General features: G+C 43.9%; 2 protein-coding genes across 6 annotated transcripts; one reads left to right on the top strand and one right to left on the bottom strand.

Moving 5' to 3' along the window:
* The first annotated feature begins 576 nt into the window (after positions 1 to 576).
* On the top strand, positions 577 to 16,920 carry LOC100846687 (serine/threonine-protein kinase ATR). Of its 5 annotated transcripts, none has more exons than XR_002961686.1 (18): positions 577 to 888; positions 996 to 1,140; positions 1,741 to 1,844; positions 1,962 to 2,293; positions 2,376 to 2,500; positions 2,731 to 2,875; positions 2,939 to 3,505; positions 3,591 to 3,666; positions 4,123 to 4,474; positions 4,705 to 5,958; positions 6,050 to 9,368; positions 9,463 to 10,032; positions 10,367 to 10,993; positions 11,103 to 11,297; positions 11,407 to 11,582; positions 11,976 to 12,076; positions 15,430 to 15,484; positions 16,151 to 16,920. XR_002961686.1 is itself a non-coding variant. In XM_024456773.1 (16 exons), exons 1-15 carry the CDS (start codon positions 741 to 743, stop codon positions 11,572 to 11,574), a joined length of 8,127 nt encoding a protein of 2,708 aa, XP_024312541.1. In that variant the 5' UTR covers positions 577 to 740; the 3' UTR covers positions 11,575 to 11,582; positions 16,151 to 16,920. The 5 variants fall into 5 exon arrangements, 1 of the variants encoding a protein (XP_024312541.1); XR_002961685.1 differs by having other exon boundaries at positions 11,908 to 12,076; XR_002961684.1 differs by lacking the exon at positions 15,430 to 15,484.
* On the bottom strand, positions 13,243 to 15,391 carry LOC100846181 (transcription factor bHLH93). Its single transcript, XM_003563217.4, has 3 exons — positions 14,253 to 15,391; positions 13,800 to 14,156; positions 13,243 to 13,588 (listed from the first exon to the last, which is right to left on the bottom strand). The coding sequence occupies exons 1-3, from the start codon at positions 14,805 to 14,807 to the stop codon at positions 13,508 to 13,510; spliced, it is 993 nt and encodes a 330-aa protein (XP_003563265.1). The 5' UTR covers positions 14,808 to 15,391; the 3' UTR covers positions 13,243 to 13,507.
* Positions 16,921 to 20,051: the final 3,131 nt, after the last annotated feature.

The raw sequence follows: 20,051 nt of genomic DNA, 5'->3' as shown, positions 1-20,051 counted from the left end.
GTGACGAAGACTCTGTAGACGACTCATCTAGAAAAAGAGTAGCAGCCCTGGCATTGACAGTTTCGTCATCTTTCATTCAGAAATATATCACTGGTCAAATCCTGAAATAAATCCTCTACAACCTACACACACAAGTTTCATTGATCAAATTCAGTAATGCATGAAAAAGTATCATGAATATCCTTCTTTGACACGAAGTATTGTGAATATTTTTGAAATAAAACTCTTAGACTCTGCGTCGATTGGACAAACAAACCATATAAACTTGGCCAGCCGAAGATATCAATTTGTTTTTTGAGAGGACCCCAAGATATCAAATACTCTCTCCATTCCTTAATTCTCGTCGAAATATTACATGTGTTAGGAATATATACATCTATTTTTGGACAAATTTGAGACAAAATTTATGAAACGGAGGAAGTAGTCACTTGGGCTTCTCAGGAGGTGTTTTGGGCCCAACTTGAGTTCCAGCCCAGCCAAGAGTTGAGAGCTGTATGGGCTCGGGTCATTCATTGGTTACTCATCTTTAGACTGGGCCTACTCCATATCCCAAGAAATTTCCGCAAAAGAAACCGAGGAAAACGAAAAGAAGAAGAGAAGAAAAAACATGGCGGCCGCTGCCTCCGGTCTCCAGTCTGGGACTCCGTTTCGAAATTAAGGAGGGAAAAGTGGCGGCGGAACCCTTCCGCTCCGGCTCCGGCTCCGGTGTCGGCGGCGGCGGCGGCGATCGGCGGCCAAGCATGTCCACCTTCGCCAGATACACCAAGGAGCTCCGCGAGCTCATCGCGGGGTCCTCGACCACAGGCCCCTCCTCCGTCCACTACGAGGACAAGCTCCGGGAGGTCCTCTCCATCCTCCTCCGCGACCACGTCCTACCCTCCCCCACCGGTTCGTCTCCCCCCAGTCCCCTACTCCCTACGGCTCCATTCCCCTCAGACGGATGGCGACGGTTATGCTGACCCGTACTCTGTGATCACGCTCTTTACGAGATGCAGCGAACAAGAGGGAGACCACCGTGGTTCTGAAGCTGCTCGACTACACGGCGCGCCGGAACCCCGGGGTCTTCTTCAATGGCCGCGCCGCCGAGGTCATCCGCGTCATCGGCCGCATCTTCCCCTTCTTCGCTGACCCCGACTTCGGGTACTGCCTTCCTCTCCGGTCCCCTTCCCCCCTCTTTCCCCTGTGTAAACCCTAGCCCAATTTCACTTCACATGGATTTAAGGATTTCATTGTGAATTTTGTGAGCTTATTGTATCTCCACATTGACATATGTCGCTCGGTTATATTCGTACCTGAGTTCGGTGGTGGGGGTTGCGAGTTCAATGAGAGAGACTCAAGGAGAATATATATTGCATATAAAAGAGGGGGCTATTTTCTTTCTTACACAGTTATTAGACCTAGTATGCACCATTATCTTCAATGACTGCAATATTGAAGGTGTGTGTCTCAGCGTGAGACATATGGTGGTGAATTAAATTAGCTGATGCTGTTTGCGTTGTAGCAGAAGTACCATTTTGTTTGCGTCGCTTGTTGGCAGGGAAAATGCTGGATGTTTGAACAAAGGATAGCCGTATAAAACTGTGATCTAGTAATAATAAATAATGAGGCCTGCAAGCTCGAATTGGTTAGTTTATCCTAATAATGTTTTTAACGAATTCAGTAGGATCATGGTTTCCAGATAACTACTTGTTACACGTGCTGCCTGTTGTTTACATATGTGTGATGTACTCACTGATGCAGGTCGATCACATTCGACGCGGTTTGGTCTCTTCTCTCACTTCTCCGCACAGGTGACAGAGAAGCCTACAGGCAGTTCTTCTTGGATTCCATGGTTGCAATAGAAGGCCTGTGTTTCTGTTCCCTTATTTTGTTACTGTCGTCTGTCGATGTACAATTGTAGGATTTCAGTTTTATGTTATGTCAAGAAGTTTGGAAATTGAACTTTTTGTCAAATCCAACAGATGTACTATATGTAGCATCAAAGCGTGCGGAAAAGCCATGTGGTGTACTTTCCAGATGCCTTGTTAAATGCCTCTGTGGTTCCTTCTCAGATATTTTGGAATTCCCTGGTTTTTTTAGTGAGCTCCCAGACAGTTGCCAGCCTAAGAATGGACCTGGTGTGCTGGTTGATCTGACTGGTGATATGAGGTGGCGTCCATTTGTCACTTCATTGATTACACTCATCAACAAATGTCTTACAGATGGGACCCTCTATGTTGAAGGGCTTGTTAGCATGCAATTTGTTTCCTCTGCTTGTTCTATCCTCTGCTATGGGGATGAATCCTTGCACAAGGTTGGTATGTGAGCCTTTCTATACTTTTGGTTTTGGTTATACCTATGTACCTTTGACAAGGGTAATCAATTTGGTGCAACAGGTTTGTTTTGATTTTGCACGGATTGTTGCAACAGTGATGAAAGTTGAGATTCTTCCTATGGAAACGATTATTCGTTCAATCACATGTATTCTGAACCAAGATGTTGATGACCTTTCCATGTTTAGGTACGCTCTTTACATATTTCTGCTTCTAGTCTAGGTTGCTGCACTCGCTCCAGTGATATCATGTGGAGCACTCAGAAGTCACATGATGGCAGGAATATCCCCCAGATTTGTTTTATTACGTGAAATGATTTTATGAAAAAAATAGTTCAGATGGTTTACTAAATAACAAGGGAATATTGTTATGCACAAACATTGTCAAATTAGCATTACGTTTTATTTCGTTTCTGCAGAGATGCAGATTATGACTTTTCAATGGGTGCCTGCCTCCATGCTCTTCATTCTTCATGCCCTGCTTGCATTGTTGAGTCTACGGCTGTTGACATTGTCAATGTTTTTGCAAGCGCAATGCAGACCAGTAAAAGTTCAGAGCTTCAGGTTATTAACTTGACTTTTCCAGGTTCTTGGGTACTCCCACCTACTAACGCTAGTTCTTGGCAGGCTGCAATGTGTAGTGCATACAAGAGAATAGTCAAGGTCTGCTCCCCACTAGTATGGAAACCAGAAATCCTTCTGAAATTGCTGTACTTGCCAAAGCCTTACGACAAACTGATTGAATGTATTAGATTGGTTGTTGACAAATTTGGTCGGAGTTTTATATGTGTGGATGACAATGATGATCAAAACAGCTTTCTTAGAAAATCTGAAGGATTTGAGTTGCCAAAAGCCGGCCAGAAAAGAATAGCTCAGAACCAGGAAAATAATTCCTCGAAGCGTCAAAAGATGTCAGAATCAAGATTTTCTGTTGGTTCATTTATCACTACTGAATTTTCTGCTGGCATTGGATATGAAGTAGCAAATGATTATGCCTATGATTTTCGACTGTCAGTAGAGTCACATATTAAGTTCTTGTCACCTGACAATCACAAAGCTTATCCATTGGAGCCTGACATTGCTATACAAGTGCTTAGTCTTCTTTGTCTTTCATTCGGTGTGAATCCAGAGACAGGTCTGTTTATTAGAATTTCTAAGCAAGTTCTCTCCTGGATCCCTTGGATCTGCAAACAGGTAGCGGAAATCATGAGATCTGGATGTTAGTTGATTTTAGCTTGTCATCGTTTTTTAACTTCCTAACCATTATTGACTGATGCAGGCAACCAAGAAATGTTTGTTTTCCTTTGACATATCACTATATCTTGAAGCTCTTCATGTTGTAATGCTTCTCCAATGTGAGGTTTTCCTCCATCTTCTGCATTTTGTACACGTGTAGTTATAGATTAGTGAAAGTGTGTTTGAAACCTTAGGTTGATTTATTTAGCAAGAGCTGTAATAAATGTGCTAGTATTTAATATTCTTTCTCCAGTTTTTGCTTCATGTTTTTCTTGTTTACGAACTTGTTTGTGTACCTTACGCTTATTTTATGCAATTTCTTGGGCTTTTATCTTGTTCACCATAATGGTAGTTCAATCCTCCCCTGAATTAAGGCATCTACAACATGGAAGGGCACTTAGGCATATGAGAAGGGTGTAACTATGAATACGTGATCTGCTGTTCCCGTTGTCCTAGCATAAGCTTATAAGCCTTGTAGCTTTGATCTTACGCCAGATCAAACATTCCTGATTACATGAATCTATGACTCTTTCTTTCATATTTTATGCTTTACTTTTATCTGAATGTCTGTGCAGCCTTTCATCCTGGAGACATTAAACTGCTTGGAAATGACGCTCAGTTGATTGGTGAGAGTAGTGCCGATTTAATTCATTCAATATACGTTGATCTCATCAGCTTGGTGAAATGGGTGTGGTCTGATGGCCATGTTTCCGCTGAAGCATGTTCAGACTGGAAATTAAAATGCCTTTTGGTACAAGTTATTGCTACAATTAGCAACAGATTGAATGCTGAATGTGACCTTGAAGTCCTTGAACTGGCTATGCATAGTGAAACTGTGGAGGTTCAAAATGAAGCTCTTATGTCACTACCCATTATCGTACTGTACTCTGGCCCTAGGATGCTTGGAGTGATGTTCAGGAAACTCGAGTGAGTAAATGTGCCTCTTTTTCCATGATTTCAATTTTGCATTTTCTACTATACGCTTTTTACGGAACAAAACAATAAAGTTCTTGTTGGGTCATGGTTACCAAATATTATTGAAGGCATCACCTTGGCTGAGGAATATAAATATTCAAATTCGCTCACAACAACAACACACTTCTTTTGATATTCTAGTTCTGCAAGCTCTGATGGCGTTGAGACGTTTTTTTTTTCAGGTCTGTTGGTACTTTAGGACTTGAGAAAGTGTGGAAAAGTATTGCCTTTTCACTTGGTTTTCTATCTTGTTTAAATGGAAACACTAATGCCACTGACAAAGTGGGGAATCATTGCAAGCTGTTCTTGGACAAACACTTTAGACAACCAGTCTCGACATCAGATCTTCTCTTAAGAGGTTTCAGGTGCCCTCGGTGTGATATCAGAGCCGTTCACACTAAAGAGCAACTTTCTGTTGTGGACATTGCAGTATTACAAGATGAGAATGTCGACTTCAAGCTTAACATGTCCAAGGCCCACTTTCTTTTCTTCAAGTTCCTCTATGCAGATACTTCCAAAGAATGTACAATCTCTATGGTTGAAGTTTTGCCACGAATATTGAGACATTCTAGCAGGGAGGTTCTACTTGCGACGAAAATTGAGTGGGTAAAATGTATTGATTTTCTACTACTTCATGGACTGAAAGCTGTCAGAGATGCATTTTCTGGTGTAGTATCCTGCTTTTTGGAAAATAGTGTCATGGACATTTTGTTTTCAGATGGGCTGGGAATGAATGGAGGGACCAAAGAACTTAACTTCTTGGACAAAATTAAGCATGCTTTCACGGAAGCTGAAGATTCTCACGTTCTCCTGACTCTTTTGGAATCAACTGCTACAATTATGAAGGCTAGTGATACTCAAGGAGAAGTATTTTTTGGCTCATTTGTATTGCTTATTGCTCAGCTTGATAACCATGATCACATCATAAAGATGGCCACATCACGATTACTTCACAGATGCTGCATTTACTGTTTTGAAGGAGGAATAGAAGTCTTCCTCTCGAAGCACTTCCGTGTTAGAGATAATCTGTATGATTATCTGTCATCTAGACTTTTGACTCATCCCAGAATGATTAGTGAATTTGCTGAAGCTATTATTGGGGTTAAGACTGAAGAGCTGATTAGGAGAATGGTTCCATCAGTTATACCAAAGCTTATCGTGTCTCACCCAAACAATGACCAAGTAGTTATTACTCTGGATGAACTGGCAAACCATCTAAACACTGGACTAGTACCGTTAATTGTTAATCAATTGCCTAAAGTTCTCTCTTTCACTCTTTTTTATGAAGACGGGCAGCATTTGCCATCTGTTCTACAGTTTTATCACACTGAAACGGGAACTGATACCAAAGAGATATTTGCAGCTGCTTTGCCAGCACTACTTGATGAAATTGTTTGTTTTCCTGGGGAATCTGATCAGACAGAGACAGATAGAAGGTAACTTTTCATTATACACACAGTTCTCCATATACTTTATTTGGTATTTTGGCATAATTTTGAACAAGCTGTAATGGATGTATATTTTCAGGACAACAAGAATTTCACCAACAATACAGAATATCGCAAGAATTTTGACAGGCAATGACACCCTTCCCGAGTTTTTGAAGAACGATTTTGTCAGACTTCTAAATAGCATTGACAAGAAGATGCTTCGTTCTGATGACACGAAGCTTCAAAAACTAGCTCTCCAGCGTATTCGGAAGTTAGTTGAGATGATGGGCCCTTATTTGAGCACACATGCACCAAAGATTATGGTTCTGTTGATTTTTTCCATTGATAAGGAAGCTCTTCAAATGGATGGTCTTGACGTGTTACATTTTTTCATAAAGCAATTGACTGAGGTATCGCCGACCAGTATCAAGTATGTCATGTCTCAAGTTGTAGCTGCTTTCATTCCGTCTTTAGAAAGATGCAGAGAATGCCCTTTTGCGCACCTGAGCAAAATTGTTGAAATCTTAGAAGAACTTGTTCTGAAAAACAGTATCTTGCTTAAACAACATATACGTGAATTGCCGCTGTTGCCTAGCTTACCATCTTTGTCAGGAGTAAACAAAGTAATACAGGAAGCCAGAGGAATAATGACTCTGCAAGATCATCTAAAGGATGCTGTTGATGGTCTTAATCACGAGAGCTTGAATGTGCGGTACATGGTAGCATGTGAGTTGAGTAAGTTACTCAAGACCAGAAGGGAGGATATTACTGCCCTTATAATTGGTGAAGATGTTGCTGATTTGGATGTAATAAGCGCTTTAATTATGACTTTACTTAAAGGTTGTGCTGAGGAATCAAGGACAACTGTTGGCCAGAGATTGAAACTGGTTTGTGCAGATTGTCTTGGTGCACTGGGCGCAGTTGATCCTGCTAAGTTTAAGGTAATTTCATCTGAGCGCTTTAAGATTGAATGTTCAGACGATGATCTTATATTTGAGTTGATCCACAAGCATCTTGCAAGGGCATTCAGAGCTGCTTCTGACACTATGGTACAAGATTCTGCTGCCTTCGCTATTCAAGAGCTGCTAAAATTGGCAGGCTGTCAATCTTTACCTAACGAAGATAACGGGAATGACCCAAGTAGTTGTGAGACGAGCAAAAGGGGCCAGAAGTTGTGGGGACGTTTTTCTGGTTATGTTAAGGAAATAATCGCACCGTGCTTGACATCAAGATTTCAGCTTCCTAACGTGAATGATGCTGCTTTACCCAGCTCAATATACCGCCCAACAATGTCTTTTAGAAGGTGGCTATATTACTGGATTAGAAAGTTGACGTCACATGCAACTGGGTCGCGTTGTGGTATTTTCAGTGCATGCCGGGGAATTATTCGGTATGACATGCCAACTGCGCTGTATCTCCTACCTTACTTGGTTTTAAATGTTGTTTGCTATGGAACCCCAGAGGCTCGCCAAAGTATTACCGAGGAAATCTTGTCTGTTCTCAATGCAGCTGCTTCAGAAAGTAGTGAGGCTATTGTTCATGGAATCACTCAGGGACAGAGTGAGGTTTGTATTCAAGCTATCTTCACGTTACTTGATAATCTTGGGCAATGGGTTGATGACCTCAAACAGGAAATCGCTCTATCCCAGCCTAGTCATGTCATGGCTGGAAAGGAGGCAGGTAAATCGAAAGAGGAAAACCACTCCCATTCTATTTATGTCCAAGATCAATTACTAGTGCAGTGTAGCAATGTTGCTGAGCTGTTGGCTGCTATACCTAAAGTTACTCTGGCTAAAACATCTTTTAGATGTCAAGCTTATGCCCGTGCTCTAACATATTTTGAATCTCATGTCCGAGAGAAATCTGGGTCCTCCAATCCAGCTGCAGAATGTAGTGGCACTTTTTCAGATGATGACATCTCTTTTCTGATGGAAATATATGGTGGATTGGATGAGCCTGATGGTCTCTTAGGTTTAGCTAATCTGAGGAAATCATCAAACCTACAAGATCAACTTATCATCAATGAGAAAGCTGGAAATTGGGCTGAAGTGCTAACACTAAGTGAACAGGCCTTGCAAATGGAACCTGATTCTGTCCATAGACATTGTGATGTCCTCAATTGTTTTCTAAACATGTGCCACCTTCAAGCCATGGTCGCACATGTGGATGGTTTGGTGTACAGGATACCTCAGTATAAGAAAACTTGGTGCATGCAAGGAGTACAAGCAGCTTGGAGATTAGGGAGATGGGATCTCATGGATGAGTACCTACCTGAGGCGGACAAAGGTCTGGTGTGCAGCACTTCTGAGAACAATGCTTCTTTTGACATGGGTCTTGCTAAGATATTCAAGGCAATGATGAACAAAGATCAGTATATGGTTGCTGAAAAGATTGCCCAGTCCAAGCAAGCATTGCTTGTACCATTGGCTGCAGCAGGCATGGACTCATACATGCGTGCATATCCTTATGTTGTAAAGCTGCACATGCTATGCGAGCTGGAAGACTTCAACACCCTGCTGGGAGATGAGTCATTTCTTGATAAATCATTCCGTGCAGATGATCCAAATTTTCTTAAATTAACAACAGACTGGGAAAACCGTCTTAGATGTACACAATCCTCTCTGTGGGCAAGGGAGCCTTTGCTTGCTTTCCGAAGAATGGTTTATAATCTGAGTCATATGAATGCTCAAGTTGGGAACTGCTGGCTTCAGTATGCTAAGCTCTGCCGCTTGGCAGGTCATTATGAGACAGCCCACCATGCAATACTGGAAGCAGATGCTTCAGGTGCTCCTAATGCTCACATGGAGAAGGCAAAACACCTCTGGAATATACGGAAATCTGATAGCGCTATAGCTGAACTTCAGCAAACACTTCTGAACATGCCTGCAGAGGTTTTGGGAAATGCTGTCCTTTCTTCTCTTTGTAGCCTTTCTCTTGCTTTACCAAATGCACCTGTCTCTGCGACACAAGCATCAAAAGAGAATCCAGATGTATCTAAAACCCTTCTTCTTTATACTAGATGGATCCACAACACAGGGCAAAAACAGAGTGAGGATATCAAATCTCACTACAATAGAGTAACAGAGTTGCGGCCCAAGTGGGAAAAGGGTTTCTTCTGCATGGCCAAGTTTTTGGACGATTTGCTTGTTGATGCCAGGAAGCGCCAGGAAGATAAAAGATTCACATCTGGGGTTGTAGCTGTCCCTCCTAGCTCTGCTGGCTCTTCAAAGGCCCCAGCTGAAGAGAAGCCTTGGTGGGATTCACTTCCAACTGTCGCACTGTGTTATGCAAAAGGACTTCACAAAGGACACAAGAATCTTTTCCAAGCACTACCACGACTACTTACTCTTTGGTTTGAATTTGGAAACATATACAACCAAGCTTCCTCCGATGCAATGAAAAACATTCATCATAGGGTAAGTTTTATTTTTATAAAAACTTTAGGGTAAATTTTTGTTTCACATTTTTCTCCATTGTTTTGATCCGTGTAAGAGATGTATCTCATTGCAGATGATAGGCATCATGCGTGGGTGCTTGAAGGATCTGCCAACTTATCAGTGGCTAACTGTGCTGTCTCAGTTGATATCTCGCATCTGTCATCAGAATGCTGAAGTTGTCAAATCTGTCAAACGCATTATCACGTCTGTTTTACAGGCATACCCTCAGCAAGCACTTTGGATGATGGCTGCATTGTCAAAGTCAACAGTTTCTGCAAGACGAGATGCTGCCGCAGAAATATTACAATCAGCAAAGAAGAGCTGTCGGCGTGGGAGTGACAATGGTGCACTGTTTGTTCAGTTTCCTTCTTTAATAGAACATCTGATTAAGCTGTGTTTTCATCCAGGGCAGCCCAAGGCAAGGGCAATAAATATCTCAACAGAGTTCAGTGCGTTGAAACGAATGATGCCACTAGGAATTATCTTACCTGTCCAGCAGGCTCTAACTGTAACCCTGCCATCATACGACTCAAATATGTCAGATCAATCTAGTTTTCACCCCTTTTCAGTCTCAGAGCATCCTACGATAGCTGGAATAGCCGACGATGCAGAGATCCTTTCCTCTCTTCAGAAACCAAAGAAGGTATGCACACACCCACAAAAGATTGCCTTGCTTGATAATTACCCTTGTTTGAGAAGCAGCAACTTTCTAGGCCTACTGAAGTTTGTGTTCGAAAATAGTCATAGATTTTGTCGTCTAGTGAACACATGATAGTGTGGGTGATATGATGTGGGAGATTAGGAGTTATCAAGGGTCCAGATCACTTATTTACACACTTGAGTACAGATTTGCCCTTTGAGGAAGAGTACAGATTTGCCCTTGATGATTTATTTTAATTTATAAGGGACTAAGTGACTAACTAGTCATAGTTCACTAGGCTAATGGTAACTGACAAGCATGGTCATTTAAACATCAGGTCGTGTTCCTCGGAAGTGATGGAGTTCCTCGCCCATTTCTATGCAAACCAAAGGATGATCTTAGGAAGGATGCACGCATGATGGAGTTCAATGCCATGATCAACCGTCTCCTCTCCAAAGTACCTGAGAGCCGCAGGAGAAAGCTTTATATCAGAACCTTCGCTGTGGTTCCACTTACAGAAGATTGTGGAATGGTAGAATGGGTGCCCAACACTCGTGGTCTTCGGCAAATTCTTCAGGACATCTATATAACTTGTGGGAAGTATGACAGGGTGAAAACCAACGCGCATATCAAGAGGATATATGATGTTTGTCATGCTAGTAAAATTCATGAAGATGTGATGCTGAAAACTAAAATCCTTCCAATGTTCCCCCCAGTTTTCCACAAATGGTTCTTGATGACATTCTCTGAACCAGCTGCATGGTTTCGTGCCAGAGTGGCATATGCACATACCACTGCAGTTTGGTCAATGGTTGGGCATATTGTTGGGCTTGGTGACAGACACGGTGAAAACATCCTCTTCGACTCGACAACTGGGGACTGTGTTCATGTGGATTTCAGTTGCTTGTTTGATAAAGGTTTGCAGCTTGAGAAGCCTGAGGTGGTGCCATTTAGGCTTACACAAGTAAGTAGTGAAATCGGTCTAGCAGTTTTTGTCGGCAGATTATGCAAAAAAAAAGGGTCGGATTTTAGTAACAAGTATTAACATGGGCTTGCTGTATTTGTAATTGCAGAACATGATTGATGGCTTGGGCATCGCTGGATATGAAGGTGTCTTTCTGAAAGTCTGTGAAATTACTCTATCGGTTCTCAGGACTCACAAGGAGGCACTCATGACCGTTCTTGAGACCTTTATCCATGATCCACTAGTTGAGTGGACCAAATCCCATAAATCTAGCGGAGTGGAAGTCCGGAATCCACATGCTCAGGTATTATCAATTTTGCTCCAGTCCACTGTATGCATTATCAATCTAGCGGAGTATTTAATTGACATCAACTGCATCGCTCTTCTGATGTGTCTTGTTTTGCTTGGTTCAGAGGGCTATCTCTAACATCACGGAGAGGCTCCAGGGAGTCGTCGTAGGCGTCAATGCTGCTCCCTCTCTGCCACTTTCTGTGGAAGGCCAAGCGCGGCGCCTAATTGCTGAAGCAGTTTCGCACAAAAACCTTGGCAAGATGTACATCTGGTGGATGCCTTGGTTCTAATCTGACAGGTCTCTACTCACCCCCACCCCCAGTGCTGATGTATCTGTTCTCTATGACTTGTATGAGGTCGACAGGAAGTAAAGGCAGCTAGCGGTTATTTTTTTCTACCGGTTCTGTAGCTGGCTTGTTCCTGTCACTATCTGCCATTGTTATCCACTAAACATACTCCTTCGGCATTTTGCAATTTCCCCACGAGCATATGATCTTCTATCACCAAGAAAGTTTTGCCGTTATCTCGATATTTTGAGTGATTTTTATGGGCTTATGATCGCACAGAAGACACAACTAAGCCATTAAACAGGCTTGCCTAATTACAAGCCCCAAATTTGCTAGGCATGTGGGCTCAATCAATCAACTATGTGGTGTAAAATATACTCTGAAGGTCCAACTAAATTCTACAGCATGGAGTAGCACTACAACTCTAAACTGACCCTTGGAAGCCTCAATCTTGGCATGGCACCGGATTGTGTAGAGTGCTGGTTGAATCACAAACAATAGTAAGGTACCCCACTCCTACCGCCCTCTGAATTTTCTCGTGTTGTATATATTTTCTTTTCATCTTGCTATATAACCTGTAAATTCTGGAGGATTCCAAACGTTTGCTCTTCTAGTACACGTCTTCCCCACATGCATTTCTCTGCCCGGGTCATCTCCTGATGGATGGGCAAGTGCAATGCAGCCATGCCACATCCCCAAGAGAGATGGTTCCAACAAGAACATGGCGAGAGAGACTTGGCACTCGTCATGGCGTCAACAGCCAGCTGCATCATGGCTACGCCGAGCCGTCAGCCCTGCCCATCCATGGACAATCCATCCCATTGCAAAGCAGTTGCATTCGCTTCTGATTTCTCAACTCTTATCTTCATTGCTATCTTTTTTTACTGTTGTTCTGAAAAGGGTCATGTTTTTGTTCTCGGCCTGGAACGTTGCCATGCCAGCAAGAGTACAAACTCTGGAGTTTAGATTGACCGACTTTCTGCATGAACCAACCTGAGGCGGCACGCAAAACTCAAAATTAGTTTGGCAGTGGACTGTACCTGCAAAAGTGGTCTCTTTAGGGCATTACAAAATTCTGAACCTTTCTAGTTAGGCGACATTAGAAATTCAGAGTAGATGAAGAAAAGTGAGACCTTTAGGACATTACAAAATACAACATTCAGACACCTGTTTAGTTAGGGAAACATTAGATATCCAGAGTAGCTGAAGAAAAAACTGAACTGTGCAGACTGCTACCGACATCGATCTTTGTCTCTTTGGCTAGACAATGCAATTTAGGGGTCAAATGGTGGTTAGCCCCGCTCATCTGCTCGAGGATTTAGTTAATTGGTCCCCAGCCTCATCCTGGGATGAAGGCCAAGAGATAGGACAAACGCCACTGATCTGCTTACGTGGTGAATCTTTTCCTCATCCTAGACAAAAAAAGAGGAGAGACTTTCTCCTTTTTCTTTCCGTGCAATGTCCCAATCATCCATCCATCATCCATGTCTTCTTCATCATCAGTAAAGATGGGAGCAAAGCAAGAGCTAGTGGCATGTAAGTGGCTTTTACAACATGATTCAGCTGATCTCCCATGTGAAGAACAGGAGCAGCACACCTCACAATGCTGAAACCCTGAAAGCTGATACAGGGAACTGAGCTGATGATGAACATGGTTAAAGAATTGGGGGAGGAGAAAAAAGTGCGAGGGGATCATCAGTCATGATTCATTAGAAAGGCACCGGAGAGCTTTTGTTTAAACAGCAACATCCGTTATGATGATTTGCCAGAAAGGCCTCCCAAATCTATCTGCCCAACAAGCCCTTTTCCACTACTGCTGCTTGCTACTGCTAACACTGCTGCTGCTGCTGCTGCTACTAACACTACTGATGCTGCTGCTTTTTTATTTATCACGGTTCCTGCTGAAGCTCATCGAACTGCTGCTTCTTCTTCGTCTCTACAAGCAGCCGCCTCCATAGCCGGCGTTCTTGTACAGCTCCTGCTTTATCACCTCCGTGGTGATCATCTCCCTCTGCATCTGCACCCAACACCCAACTCAAATCAATCAACCAGTACAAGAATTCCTCTCCAATTTGCAGCTAAGAGACAATCAATCAGCCAAAGACAAAACTTGTCTGCAAATCTGCAGCTAAAACTTATCACAAGAACTTGCTGATGATGATGCATATGCAGCTGAAGCTGAAGAAGACAGACGCATCCATGGATGGATGGGTCGTTGGGAGCTCTACCTCGGAGCAGGAGGCGTGCATGGCGAAGTCGTTGAAGCAGCTGACGACGCACTGCTGGATGTCGAGGCCGAGGGTGTCCAGCGTGCTCACAGTGGACAGCAGCAGTCCAGGCTTGGCGGCGCAGTAGATCTCGACCCTGGTGTCGTCTTTCTCCTTCCGCTCCACCTCGAACTTTGGGGTGTTCCTCGCCAGCATCTCGTTGGGGTTCTGCTCCCGCCGGAACACGCTCAGCAGCGCCGGCGCCGGCGCCGTCTCCGGTGCTCCCTCCTGCTCCATCTCCTCCTGCAGCTGCCGGATCCTCTCCAGCAGCTCCTTCATGTAGTCGATCGTGTCCCCCAGGATCGACGTCCTGTCCATCTGTTCCATTTCCACCAAGAAAAACACCTCATTTTACTTCCATTGTGCCCAAGATTACTTTGCTATCTCGTGTTGTTTGGGGAGTGATTTGCTGACCTTGCTGATCTTGGGAACCACGGAGCGGAGCATGGAGAGGCGGTCGTTGAGGCGCTTGCGGCGGCGGCGCTCGGCCATGAGGTTCTTGGAAGGCATGCCTTCCACCCTCTTCTTCCTCGACGCCGGCGCCGGCGGGCCTGCGCTGAACGCGCCGCCGTCCGCCAGCCCGGGCTCCACCTTGCAGGCGCCGACGACCTCCGCCGCCATGGGCGCTGCCACCTTGGGCTCCATAACATCAAGAAACCCCATGTCGCCGCCGTACTCGCCGCCGCCGGAGCTGAAGGGGACGACGCCGCTGCTGCCGTAGACCTCGCTGAGGTAGTCGAACCCCGGCTGCTGCTGCGGTGGCGGCGGCGGATGCGGGTGGTCGTAGGAAGCCGTGAAGGTCGGGAGCACGCTGACGGTGGGCTGGTGCCGCTCCTGGAAGCAGTCCATGGCGGCGGCGCCGCAGCCCGGGGAGAAGAAGTCCCCCATGGGCATGGCATTGCACTCCCAGGCGGCGTCCCTCCTCAGGGAGAAGAGCTCCTCCAAGAATGCCTGCTCATCCAGCTCCATTTCCCCCCCTTCTCTGCTTCTTCACCTCAGGTTTCTTTCTTCTCCCTTCTTGCTTTGCCTTAATGGCCTTTGCCTGTGAATCCCTAGGAAACACAGCAAAAGAGAGCAGTAGTGTCTACAGAGAGAGAGAAAGGGAAGAAGGTGTTGCTGTCCAAGGTGAGGGGAATCAGGGATTAATATATGGAGGGAGGAAGATGGCGATGGAAGGGGACAATTATTCCCTGTAATGAATGGTGAACAGTGGCATTAAGGTAGGTTTGGGGGGTTTCATTAGGGAGGGCCATCAGCATCATCCATGCATGCAGCCTAGGGATGTGATGGGATTGGAAAGGAATCATACCTTTCCACACTTGTCCATCTCTCTTTCATCCTTCTGAATCGATATTCTATTTTAATTAACTTAATTAGTCCCTAGGTTTTGCTCCATTCGGTGCTAACTAGCTTTCGCAGAGGCTCCCAGTTCCAGTTTTGTAGTAGTCTGACTTGTGAGCTAGTGCTACTAACTGGGGTAAAGGAAGATAACAGGTGATAGGGTTCAGGGTGTGTGTGTCCTGCTTATGCTTAGCATAGCTCTCTTTTCTTTTCTCGTGTGTAGTAATGACTTCTTGTTAGTGAGATGTAGAGGGAATAGGCAAAAAGGATGACAGGAGGTAATGATGCTTCTGCTGGACATAAAGGTCAGTTATTATTGCCATGGAGAAAAAAATGCACCAGGTGCTTGCTGTGTGGGATTTTATTCCTGAGAATGAAACTTGCAGAGAAGATGAGTGGTGTAATCTTGATGATAAGCCACTGTTCATACCGTGCACTTGTCATTCTAACCTCTGCCTTTTCCATGATACACAACTCATGATAGCACATAGGCAAAGAAGCAGAAATGACCCTAGAATAATGATAAGAGAACTCATGAGTGATGAACTTCTTTTTTTTTTTTGGGTGAGTGATGAACTTCTGGAGGTGTCGAGTAAGAAGAAAAAAACTTTATAGAGGGTCTAGTGAGCTAGAGAGCTCAGTCCAGGCCATCAGAGTCTTTTGGGATTACAATGCCATGTGCATAGGCCACAGACAAACGAATACAAATGCCACTCTGAATTAGATTAGTGAAGCTTATCTTTTAGAACTTAAAAAAGCTTAGTAAAACTAGGAAGAATCCAAAACCATCTTTCTGGGATGGTCATTGCAGGCACAGACTTTCACCCTCTTAAAAAGACTCAAACACTTCAAATAAAATAAACCTAAAATAAATTCTCCCTGCTCACTCTCCTCCTCATTGTCAGTACTACTAGAGTATAAAACTGAAATCCTGTGACAAAAATTATTTTTACTCTTGTTACTGATGGCAGTGTGGATTCACCAAGGTGAAGCTGGATCCTCTGTGACTGAGCTTAGCTGAAGCTGGTGTCCCATCTTCATCACCTGAGACTCTGGTTTGCATCGTTTGGCTCCTCGTTTCAAGTTCTCAACCGCAGGAGATCCCAACCCAGCTCTCTGTGGGGTGGGCCCTGGTGAGTGTGGCGAGGTTTGACCCACAGGAGGGGCGTGTCTGAACCGGAAACGGCTTTGGGGAGGCAGCAGCGACTGTGTCAGGGTTGCCCTGCTCATCGATGCAACTCTCTGCAGAGTGGGCCCCCTACTGGTGCCCCCACGTGTCCTCCATCGGCCATGGCCCCCATCTGGTGGCCATCTGTGATTCTGTGGTGGCGCCATGGACGGATGGGTTACTGGTGGTGGTGATTGATGGTGAGCACAGTCCTCCACGTCAGCTCATGGACCTGTGGTAAGATTGTCACTGCACCTGGGATCGTTGCTAATCACCGGCTGATGGACTGGAGCTGGTAACAAAGTTCACTTTGGCAAGTCTTTTTCGAGTGTGTGTGAAGTCCAACATGTTGGACTAATGTACTACTACTATCTAATTTGCTGGCCAAGAGAGAGGTATATAGATTCGAGCTAGCTCAAGTTTGTATCATACTGGTAAGATAATCTTACTTTAGCTAACGACTAACAAAATCCTCTGCTAGGTTGATCTCAAGATCAGGCCAGCTCTAGTTAATCTCTAGCTAGCTCAAGCTCAATTCATCAATACATCATGCATGCATATCGTCCAGCTGAATCGATTATTTGCCCATGTGTACATGTTCTTTGTTCAAGGGTGAGCAGTCTGGCCCGTGTTCATGTTTTTTTGTCATCTTGAGGAGGCCAGCAGCTGCAGATCGAGTCGTACGTCCTTGTTCACCGGTGAGCAGTCTGGCTCTTGTTCATGTTTTTTGTTCTACTCGGGACGATCTGCTCATCTGCATGCTGCTGCATGGTTTCTCATCACAAGTGGCTAGCTTCAGAATTCACAGAATTAATTATTAGTAATTCTGTATTCTTTTGGTTGGGAAGAGTGTGCTCTCTAGCTGTGCTGTGTCGAGTTTTCTACAGCCCAAGAAAGTTTGTTCCAGTCAATCACAGTCATGTACCTCTGATTTTGTGCTCTTTTGGTCTCATGCATGGGAATTAGCTTAGATCGATACCATATATATGCAGATGTTTGTGCAATCAAGGGAGTTGTATATTGCAGAGAAAAAATAATAACGACCATAACATGCATGGTACTAGTATAACTTTGTGGTTAATTTTCTACTCGGTATTGACCAACGTGCCGGCTGGCCAGGAGACCAAGACTCACGATTTCTGCAAGTATTACTCTAGATAATACATGCATATACTGGTTTGCATGAATTCATGTTTCAGTAATTTCTAGCTGCAAGAGTAAGCAATCTGACTTTTTTTTGCGCAAAGTAAGTAATCTGACATGCAATTCGCACACACCAATACATTCAGTAAATTTGAATGTTGTTTGGATAATCTTCGCATGAAAAAACATGTAATAAGTATACGCACCCATCGTATCCACATTCACATTCTCGTGTGTACTACAGTAATTACATTAACTGTATAAAGCGATCGAACATTGTACAGACATATGCCGATTGGTCGACAACAAGTACGTAATCGAGCACACCTGTGCATTGCAAAAGTAAAGCAATGCACATGCATGCTTGCATTCCTTCTCACTTCACTGTCTAGCTACGCATCTAAAGAAGAGCATCTGTGCATGCATGGGGATCTATCGAGATATAGGAATGGACGGCACAGAGAGAGCTGATCAGCTATAGATAAGGAGGAAGAAAGAAAAAAAGACATGCATGCACACACGTACGCATGCATGGCCCCCTTGAGTTCCTTTGCCCTTTGATTGTTCCTATCTATACCTAGATCTCGATGCATACTCATTCCTCTTTCGCTTTTGTTGTTTTGTACGTATACCTATACTATAGCCAGTAGCTTCTACGTACGTAGCCTTTTGGTTTATACATCTTGTTGATCTAAAGATTCTTTCCGAATATATTTTCTCTACCTATACTAGCTATGTATATATATAGCTTCTACATATACGTGTAGCTTGGTCTATACATACACATCTTATCGATCAAAGATTCTTTCAGGAAAATGTTTTCTCCAGCTAGATTCTCGCAAACATTATGTACACACGCTAGTGCATGTGGTATAAGTACATGAACAACAATGATGATTACTATTATTGTTCTTAATCAGTGATTTGTTTGTTTGTCTTGCGTGTGTAGAGTCAGTCCTGTCTGTCTGTCTGGCCTGGGCCTTGGCCTGTCTCTCTCTAGGCTGGGGAAACTGGCGGATGCAAGCCTCCAAACACGTCAAAAGGTAGCTCCGCCGAAACCGCGGCGGTTTTGGTCATTACCGCCCAACGCCGCCGGCTTTTCCCTTGTCTTATTACATCCTTGCATGCGCCCACAATATTAGTATTACACTGTTGCCTCCTCTCTCTCTGCCTTCATCAGTCATCGCAAACCACTTCGCATTTCTCTCTCTCTCGTCTCGTCGGGAGCTGTGCGAGATCCGTGCAGGCTTTTCGCTGGGATCGAGCTGGGCCTGGCCGGACCGGGTCGGGCACAGGCCCAGGTCCCGTCGATAATTAATATAGCCAAGTGTTTTGTATTCGCTCAAAAAAATATTTCCCCCGATACATATTAATTATCGAAATATTACATGTTTCTAAACGTTTTTTAGACATAGATACATTCATATTTGGACAAATTTGAGACAATTAATATGAATTGGAGAGAGTAAAGTTTTAGTTTTGAAAGTGTTTATCATTTTTGTAATTGTAACTTTAGAGAAAGCAAACGAACAAAGAAACTCTAGAAACAAATCCGGAAGCGCGTATATACTGTTAGAAAATAAATACAATGTGAACCCGATACAAATTGATCATGTTTTTTATGGACAAAAAAGTCTTTGTGTCCTTGCAGAGCGAACTAGCCCTTGGCACTTGGCATGTTAATGGTTAAGGGACAACTCTAGTAGCACTTGTCAGGTCTTGAGTTCCACAGCAAATTCCAGGCTGGGCCTCGTCTGCACCACGCCTTACACACAGATCTAAGGCCCGCCCGCTCTCACACGGGATTCGGTGCCTCTGTGTATGGTGTGGGGCAAGGTTCTTGGGTTTCTCGATCTGCATGCATGAGAAGGTCTTCTTCTTAATGCAAATGTCTGGGTTGTGACTTATCCCTTTGCAGGTCGAGTTTTTTATCATGTGTCTGTGTAGAGCATCAGAGGGGCAAAGACGTGTGACGAACGAAAAATAATAGTGTTGCCGCAACGGTGAAGAAGCGCATGAGACAATAGTAGCGTTGCCGCAACGGTGAAGACGCGCATACAAGGAGGATGCGACTAGAATTAGAGGTGAAGGAAATTCAAAAGAGGTACTACACACTCAAACGCGTCGTATGGATGGGCTTGAGTTTGGTTAGACTAGACTACAAGTAATATACTACACGGAGTTATGAAATTCCTCGTACTGAAAATCTATTTCTAAATAAGCTCTTCTCGTCTATACAAACGGAGGGAGTAAGTAAAATTACCATACTGAAAATCTGTTCATAAATCTGTTTCTAAATAAGATCTTCTCATCTCTCATATTTGAATAGAGTAAAGAAAAATTGAGTAGTACTTGAGTTAGAGATTTAGAGATAAAATATATAGGAAGACCGTACGTACCGTGTAATTACTCACACGAGTTCGACCCTGTTGACTGTTGTGCATTCAAGCGATTTCATGGACCGGTCAGACTCAGGCGTGCGTGCAGAGATCGATCTCGATCGACCGACCACATGTTTCCTAGGTACGTACAGTACCACGTCGACCAGACATATATGCATG

The sequence above is a fragment of the Brachypodium distachyon genome, chromosome 1, assembly GCF_000005505.3.
Source record: "Brachypodium distachyon strain Bd21 chromosome 1, Brachypodium_distachyon_v3.0, whole genome shotgun sequence".
Classification (NCBI taxonomy): domain Eukaryota; kingdom Viridiplantae; phylum Streptophyta; class Magnoliopsida; order Poales; family Poaceae; genus Brachypodium; species Brachypodium distachyon.
This window is presented reverse-complemented; position numbering and strand designations above follow the sequence as displayed.